Source organism: Geospiza fortis, unplaced genomic scaffold, assembly GCF_000277835.1.
Source record: "Geospiza fortis unplaced genomic scaffold, GeoFor_1.0 scaffold1, whole genome shotgun sequence".
Taxonomy (NCBI): domain Eukaryota; kingdom Metazoa; phylum Chordata; class Aves; order Passeriformes; family Thraupidae; genus Geospiza; species Geospiza fortis.
In genome coordinates, this window is record NW_005054320.1 from 2,607,570 (window position 1) to 2,615,850 (window position 8,281).

The following is an 8,281-nucleotide window of genomic DNA, read 5'->3' on the forward strand; positions in this document are numbered from 1 at the left end:
GGCCGGGCCGGGCGGTGAGGGGATATTGGGCGGAGACGGGGGACGGGGCTGAAGGCTCGGGCCGTTCCCCTGGGGTTTGCTGTCGGTCCGCAGCTGCCGCCCCCGCGCAGGGCTGACGCCTGGGAGGCCCGAGACCCCCGGGGCTGTCGCGCTCCGTGGGGATGCCCGCCCGGCCCGGCCCGGCCCGGTACTGGGCTGATCCTGCGGGACGGGTGCTCTTGGCTCGAGGGCTCTTCAAGTAATTTCTCCTCTTCGTCTTAGCTATTTTTTTTTTCGTTAATGATAGCACTGGGAGATGTCTGTGAAGTAATTTCAGAGTAAAATTACGATGTCCACCCATTCGGTTTGCTGTTTGCTTGTAGGTCACTTGTTATGAACTGGTGTTGTGGAAGAAGCTGAATGAATGGAAGAGTCAGGGCAAAAGGGAAGTTTGCGTTTCATGCTCTCCGCTGGCCACAGGACACAAACAACACTGTGCCTCTGAAGAGACCTGGAATCATCGGAGCTGTGTGTCCTGAGGGACTCTGAGCATCTCTGAAGGTAAAAAAGCATTTGGTAGCAATCTTTCCTAACGTTTTGTTTCCCTGATCCAGCTTGGTGTTGTTTCCAGCCCTCTCCCCATATTTGCACCCTCTTGCAGGCCTTCTGTCTAATCCCTTTTTGATTGCTGGCATGTTTCCTGAGAGAATGCCAGCGAATGCACCAGGGACTCTTTTGTGATGTCATGTAAAAGGAGTTTCTTAAATGTGGTGACCCACTGTTGGAGTGACCACAGCAACAAGATAAAAATATGCATGTTTTTGTATTCCCTTCTGCCATGGTACAATAACTTCTTACAAAGACTGTCCAGTCTTCAGTCTTAGAGTTGATTTTTTGCCAGAATATTGTTTTTGTTCCATTCTCTGTTTTTTCTTTCCCAACTCTACTGACTTGTCCCCTTTTTTTTTCCCTTCTTTGAAGTGCATGCAATTTAGTCATTCTCTTGAGTATTGCTTCCAGTTTGGCCTTTACCTTCACTTTTTTGAGCTTTTTTCAAAAATTTTCTTTTCTGAAAAGAAAAAAAAATTTATGTGTCTTACTTCTTTTAAAAAAATTAATATAATTGCAGTATCTCATTAAGCACTTTTGCCTGTTTACAACCACCTAATGTTATCTTAAATTCGTTGCATAGCTTAGTTTCAGCTGTAATTTTTCTGAAATAGCATCTCCGGTTAGGCAAAAACATGCTGTCGGAGCTATATGAACATATCTGTTGAAACAATGAAGGTTCTTGTTGACAGCCTGTGGATCAAAAGCATTTTTATATGTTATTGATCTTTATGTCTTTATTATTAGTGTAATCTTTGGTAATGGTAATGTTATTTTTTTCATAAGTAAGTTTATTCTAAGGCACCTCCTACACATTGTTCTGCACAGAATCTTCTGCAAAGTGTGGCATTAATCCCATAAACAGGCAGTGTGTTTTTTCATGGTCTTCTCTGGTAACTATTTCTTACTGACTATGCTCACTGCTTCCTTTGAGCTCAGCCTGGGGCTGGCAGGATGGTTTTCTCTTTTGAAGGACACATCATTTAAGGGAGAGCTTGTTTCCTGTAGATGAAGATGCAATGGATATGCACAGTGAATGGGCAGGGTAGTCAAGTCTTCTCCACTGACAGGAAAAACTGGTTCAAGCTTTGCATGAAGTGTTGTAGAGTTCTTTGTCTTTTCTGTAAGTAGTTGAAGTGTTTGGCAGAATCACTGAGGGGACCTTTTTTGTAAGGAATTGTGGGTCCACTCTTACCTTGCTTGTCACTGTCCTGTCCATACTGAAAGTCATTTTGGGACAAATGCCACACAAAACCACTCGCTAGATTTTGGGGTCTGTAGCCCCCTTGGCTGTTCTCTACCTATGCCTGCAGTAACATTACAAGGACTGAGTGTCAGTAGATTGCCATGTCCCTTTTACCAAGTGGATAATGAACACAGGGCAAAGCTTTAATTTGCTGTTTGGTGATTAAGCCTTCATTTTGCTTATGAACTGTTCTTGGTTGCCAGCTGACATCAGCTCTGCTGTGTTCACAGCACACCAGCGCACAGAAGGCTGGTCCAGAAGTGTGTGGTTGTTTTTTAATGGTGATCTGGTAGGTGTACTGCCAGCAGCAGTGCTCTGCATGTGGCAGCAGGGATATGTAGCTGAAAGTAAGACTTTTGGGCCAGTTCTTTTCTTTCTCTGTGTTAGGTATAAATTTGATAGGGCTTTGTCATTTATATTGAAAGGTAGTGACAACAGATCAGTGGCCCTGGTTACATTCCTTGTCACCAGACACTACTCTGAGGATGGAGCTTGTGGGTTGTTGTGATCCTTCCACCAAGAGAGAGCCCTTTCTAAAGAGAGGAGTCTGTTGCAGAGAGTTCCTCTTGCAGTAGATGTGATTGCAGTGTAATGGAAAATCCAGACCAGCCTGCTCAGCAGCTTCTTCTGCTGATTGCTTGGAGAGTGATCTGCTCAGCTCTGGGCTCAGCCGGGCAGCAGCTTTGGCCCTGCAGGTGCTACTTGCTCTGTTTGCTTCGGGGGCAGTGTGTGAAGGGGCAGGGATCCCTCAGTTGACTCAGTGGGGCTGAATGGTGAGGTCAGATCTATACAGCAGCTTGCTCTCCCTGTCCCATATCCTGTGTACCTGGAACAAGACACTGGGATATAGGAGTGGAAGTACATAGCCAGGGATTAAATACTGCACAGAGAATTTGCTTCCAGGTCTGGGCTTGATTCTATGTTTGCCACATAAATAAAACTGGATATGATGTGTTCTCCCTCTCAATATTTCTATTATCTTATAAAGGTTCACAGTTTGTAGATTATTATTTAAGTAAGTTGTGGTATGCAATCTTTGCAGTATTTTAAATGTGTGTTTCTTGTCAGTTCACCACAAATCAGCTCTATTCCTTCTCATTGCTAAGGATGCAGTTGAAGGATGGATATTGCAGAGTGTGGCTCATTTAATATGGAAATGAAGCATAGGAAATGATATGGGAACACATAATTTCTCCTCCTTGTTAGCCAGTTTCAGACAAATAGAGGAGCAGATGGAGAGGAAAAGAAATAAGAATGGTCGTGTTAACAGCAAACATTGATGCCTTTGAAGTTCCCTTCTTTAATTTGCAGTTTGTTTCTTAGTTCATAATTTCTTACTGACAAGTCTGACTTGAGGCACTTCACTGTTTTTTTCTTGTGAATGTCGAGGTTTAAGTCGTTACTGTTTCCAGTTGTGATTCCTTTAGTTGCAAAGAAAGTAGAGCAAAATATTTTGATCAAAGTGTGTGGGAGAAGGGAGGAGACAAACAAGAGATGAGCTGATGAGATAGTAGCTCCTACCACCAGCCTACCTCTAGCTGCTGAGCTAGTTTTTTTTTTTTCCTGTCAAGTGCCTCAAGCGTGATTCATAATAATCCATAAATTTAATCAAGCACAGAAAGCACATGAGAACAACTGGCATCTGAGAGGAGTCCTCTGGTGCACTGCAGCCACAAAACATTTCTCATATTACCAATCAGTTACTCATTAAAGTCATGGTATTGTCATAAGCATGTGTGATATTTGTATTTTCCCCATGCCTCCTTTGACCCTGAATCTGTGCCATTTGGGAGCACAACTGCACAAAGGATCCCTAAGAGAGGGACACAGACAAGAGGCCTTGTGGGAACATATGAAGGCCTTTCAGTTTGGTCCCATCGTTCCCATGAACAGGGCACCCCCCTGCATTGTTCTAGGTCTTCAAAAATACCACGGTATATATTGTAGCATTATTGCAGCATTTACCATAATTTCCAAACTTGTCTTCCAGTGCTTCCTTCATGTTCCGTCTCTAGTATCTAGATACATTTCTGTCTTCCCTAAAGGCATTCCAGCACCTTGGCATGGCTGCCCTTTGTGAGCAGCCTGGAAGGGCTTTTTTGGCATGCCTGTGGTTCTTATCTTTGCTGTAAACACAAGCTGTGAAAGCCGTATGTGGTGGCAGGATAAAAATAACTTCTACTCTTGGTAATCTCTTAAGGAAAGCTAAGTCTTCTTCCTGGGTGTTGTGGAGGGAGTCTCTGACATTCCCTACAATCAGGATCACAAATGGCAGTGAGCTGTGTCATCTCCTTTGGGGACGAGTTGGTGTTCTGTCAGTTGCTGTTCCAGGGCGAGCAGGCGGTACAGTGTGGCTGGGAGAGTACACTCTCCAGGATATTATGCCTACTTGGAACTGGCAGATCCAGTGGATGCTGGCCAGCACTGGATTTGCTCAGTGTTCCTTTGATTGTAGCAGGTAGGAAAAGGAAGGCCTGCATATCCTGAGGGGATCGTGCAGAAGGGGGCTGATGAGTATAGCACCTCTGTGATAACATTGTAGCATTGCTCACTTGTCCCTGCATTCCCAGCCAGGGCGCCATGATGGATAACCGGTTTGCTACAGCGCTGGTGATCGCCTGCGTGCTCAGCCTCATCTCCACCATCTACATGGCCGCCTCCATCGGCACTGACTTCTGGTACGAGTACCACACCCAGTCCCCAGCCGAGAATGTTAGTGAGGCTGGGAGAAGCATCTGGGAGCAGTTTGTCAGCAAAGATGCAGATGAGAAGACGTACACAGATGCGCTCTTCCGGTGCAACGGCACGGTTGGACTGTGGCGGAGGTGCATCACTGTACCCAAAAACACTCACTGGTACAGCCCACCAGGTATCTCCAGAACAATTATCACTTCCCTGGCTTCCCTGGGGTGCTGTGTGCTAGCTTCCTCAGAACAGATTCATGCTACTTTGTTTCTCCAGAAGGTTTATTTCTAGCTTTTGTTTTGGTTGGTTGGGTCTTTAATAAAGACAGTCCAGATTTTTAAAGAAGCAAAGGGCAAAATGGTCTGTGGCTGTCAGTGCTGCAGTTTCTGGTTTTGACACATGATACTTGATCTAAATTTAGTCTTACAAGCTTGATTTTTATTTTGCCTCAGTTGTCCAGTTGGGGATACCTTTATAGTTGCTCTACCAGTTACTGTCTTTTTAGGACAGATCCTGAGGTCCAGCAATGGAATAAAGATACTACTTTATCAAGGAGGCACTTGTTCCTTTTAGCTAGTCATTCACGTGTTTCACATCACAAATATCCCACCTTTGCATCAGCACACCTTGGAATCATTGAATGGATATAGAGTGAAATATTTGTATTATTTTTTCAAATCATTGGGAGATAAAATGTGTGGCAAGCAATTATTTTAATAGCCTCAAAGTTAATTTTGAGGACTTACTGTATGTGTGAACTCCTTCATTTTGAACCTTCTTATAGATGTACTTGAACTACATTTTGTGGAGAAAAAAACATGCATTAAATACTTTTTTTTCCCTCTCTCATGAAAATACTTATTTTGGAAGACAATTAAAACAGTTCTGCTCAATAGTATTCTCAAAGTAAAATCTGAGGTAGAAACTTAGTGTAAAGAAGCAAATCCTTCATGTTCTTTAAATAGGCCTTTCTGTCCCATTTTTGATTTAACTGTTAGTACGAGACCACATTCTGCATATGGAGATAAGCAGACCTTTGTTAAGGGACCCTGAGCTCAAGACTATGTGACAACATAGCTGAGCATCATATACCACCACATCACTTTGCCAGTATGTTACATGTGGCACAATTCTCTGTGGATAATCCATGGAAGCTTGAAGGTTCTGCATGTTAGAATGCTTATCCCTTAGTGTAGTACCTCATAACAGACACATTGTGCCAACTACATCATAAGAAAACATGTACAGATCTGTTTGGAGAGGTAGTTTTTTTTTTACAATTGGAACTCTGAGGAGCTTCCTAGCTCAAATTATTGGGAAAGGAGGATTTGAAAGGGGGGAAGGAGGGTTGAGGTGAGACACTTAATGGCAGCTTTTTCTTTTTTTCCACCCCCAGAAACTGATATGACTACAACCTGCATCAGTTTCTCCCTCTCTGATCAGTTTGCAGAAAAGTACATAGAGCCTGGAAATCACAACAGTGGCACGGATTTGAATCGGACTTGTAAGTGTATTTCACTTCTGGTAGATAAACAAGTAGAATTTAAAGAAGTTGTTTCTCAAATTCAGTGACTAGTGAGGAAAGCTGCTGTCTCTCTTGGTCTTGCTCACCATTTTATTGTTTTTTACAGTTGTGCAGCCAGTAGGTCAAAGTTTAAAAAGGAAGACATTGATGTGTTACCAAGGGTTTTGCCTCTGAATGCAGTACAGGGATTTGTGAGTTAACAAATTAGGTTCTTTCTGTTTCAATGGAGTCCTTGATCCTTTTTGACTATGAATGTAGGATGTTTGATGAAACAGAAACAGAAGGGAAATGTTAGAAGGGAATGTTAAGATCATGGGAGAAGATCTTTTTCCAGCCCATTTTCAGCAAAGGTGACTGGTGTGTTTTTTTCACATGCAGATCTCTGGCGGTTGCAGTTTCTCCTGCCCTTTGTCAGCATCGGCCTCATGTGCTTTGGGGCTCTGATCGGGCTCTGTGCTTGTGCCTGTCGCAGCCTTTACCCAGCCATTGCCACTGGAGTCCTGCATTTCCTAGCAGGTGAGTGTCCTGCCATCCTCCTCCAGAAGCTCAAGAGCAGCCCTGGAACTCCGTGGGTGAGCTCACTGTGCTTTGCTGTTTCCCTTCCCAGGGCTGTGCACGCTGGGCCTCGTTGGATGCTATGTAGCTGGGATTGAGCTGCTCCATAGGAAGCTGCCTCTGCCCGAGGATGTGAAGGGTGAATTCGGCTGGTCCTTCTGCCTCGCCTGTGTGTCAGCACCTTTGCAGTTCATGGCAGCTGCTCTTTTCATCTGGGCAGCTCGCACCAACAGGAAGGAATTCACCCTCCTGAAAGCCTACCGTGTAGCATAAGAGCTGCTACTGCAATCTGGGATTTCCATGTTAGAACCTCTTCTCCCCCAGCCCTTACTACTTTTTTCTTTCAGTCAAAATTTTGTCATGTACTGCATGCTTCTTGCCAGTCAAGACAATTTAGCCTGCAGGCCCTGAAGACAAAGACCTCTGGGCTAAATGACCAAAGCCTGCCAGAAGTCTGCAGAACTTGAACAGGTTTTTTAAAATTTTTTTTTAAGAATCGTGATTATTTTTTAAGCTACGTTTGATTCTTGACAGTTCCCCTTAGTTAGATGTACATGCCCCTTCCTAATTTTATTACCCTGTCAGCCTGGAGGAAATAAGAAGTGGTGTTGTGGGGTGGAAGAGAGACAAGAGAAGGTGCAGGTACGCAAGAATGGGAACCTCAGTGCACAAATAATACATAATCAGGAGCTGTCTGCTGTGTGACTGAAGCAGGCAGTACCTACAGGGAGCACCCAAGAGACATGAGGGAATTCAGAAACCTCTGTTACGGAAATACTGTAGCTAAATTAGTCTGTAGCTGGGTTCTGGATCTCCTGTTATCACTAGTTTGCTGCATTTTGTGGCATCTGCCAAAACTGCTGGAGGCAGAGCAGGCAGCTGTGGCACTGCCTGTACAGCACACCCTCCTGAAGGCACACTGTGGAACTTGCTTCTGCCAAGGAGTGGGATGAGATGGCCCTCATGGAGCTCTGTCCTGCAGTAGCTCCACTGCTTCCAGGACCCAGGCTAGTTTGGTATCTGCACTACATGTGATTGTGCACTCTAATCTTAATTTGTGGTGCTTTTGCTTGATGTGGAATAAGGCTTTCTTCTCTCTTGTTGAAAATTACCTCCTCATAAGTTTTTTGGTTTTAATTTGGTTTAGTGTATGTGTGTATATGTACATATATAAACTTAACTTTTTTTAAACCTCACCTGTTTATCCTGTATAGCACACAACAGGGTTTTTTAAAAGGTGCTGCTCTTTTCCTGTCTTGTTTAAATTAAATAATAATAGTAATAATAAAGACTCAGAAATTTTCAGCGTTGCATGAATCTAATGGGAGGCTGAGGGAATGATCTAGAGTGGATTTTACTTGGGGAAGGACGAACCAGTGTCTAGATCTGTTTTCATGGAAATGTCACCAGAAACAATTACATTAGATCAGATATTTTAAATTAAATTTTTGAGCTCCTGCTAACTTTAAATTTTCTCCTGCTCATCAGTGGTGGTCACAACATCCCATAATTTCTAATTAGTTCAAAAATGTTCTATTTATTCTAAATCACTGCAACTCTAGCCAGACTAGGTGACATATCATATCTAGAAAACAATGTTCCAAGACTGAACTGTTTAATTCTGAGGCCTTGGCTCACCTTGTTTCCTTACTTCAGGCTTAATAAAAGAAGTATGCCTTAGG

General features: G+C 43.5%; 1 protein-coding gene across 1 annotated transcript; it reads left to right on the forward strand.

Moving 5' to 3' along the window:
• Nucleotides 1-101: 101 nt before the first annotated feature.
• CLDND1 (claudin domain containing 1) lies at nucleotides 102-8,057 on the forward strand. The gene is made up of 6 exons (XM_031056650.1): nucleotides 102-238; nucleotides 363-540; nucleotides 4,405-4,703; nucleotides 5,916-6,023; nucleotides 6,423-6,560; nucleotides 6,652-8,057. Exons 3-6 carry the CDS (start codon nucleotides 4,415-4,417, stop codon nucleotides 6,870-6,872), a joined length of 756 nt encoding a protein of 251 aa, XP_030912510.1. The 5' UTR covers nucleotides 102-238; nucleotides 363-540; nucleotides 4,405-4,414; the 3' UTR covers nucleotides 6,873-8,057.
• The last annotated feature ends 224 nt before the right edge of the window (nucleotides 8,058-8,281 follow it).

Bases quoted from the DNA above. Each gene is read 5' to 3' on its own strand.
- CLDND1 (XM_031056650.1), top strand. From the start codon at position 4,415: ATGATGGATAACCGGTTTGCTACAGCGCTGGTGATCGCCTGCGTGCTC. The intron at 4,704-5,915 runs GTATCTCCAGAA...TTCCACCCCCAG, and splicing joins TCACTGGTACAGCCCACCAG to AAACTGATATGACTACAACC. The intron at 6,024-6,422 runs GTAAGTGTATTT...TTTCACATGCAG, and splicing joins CACGGATTTGAATCGGACTT to ATCTCTGGCGGTTGCAGTTT.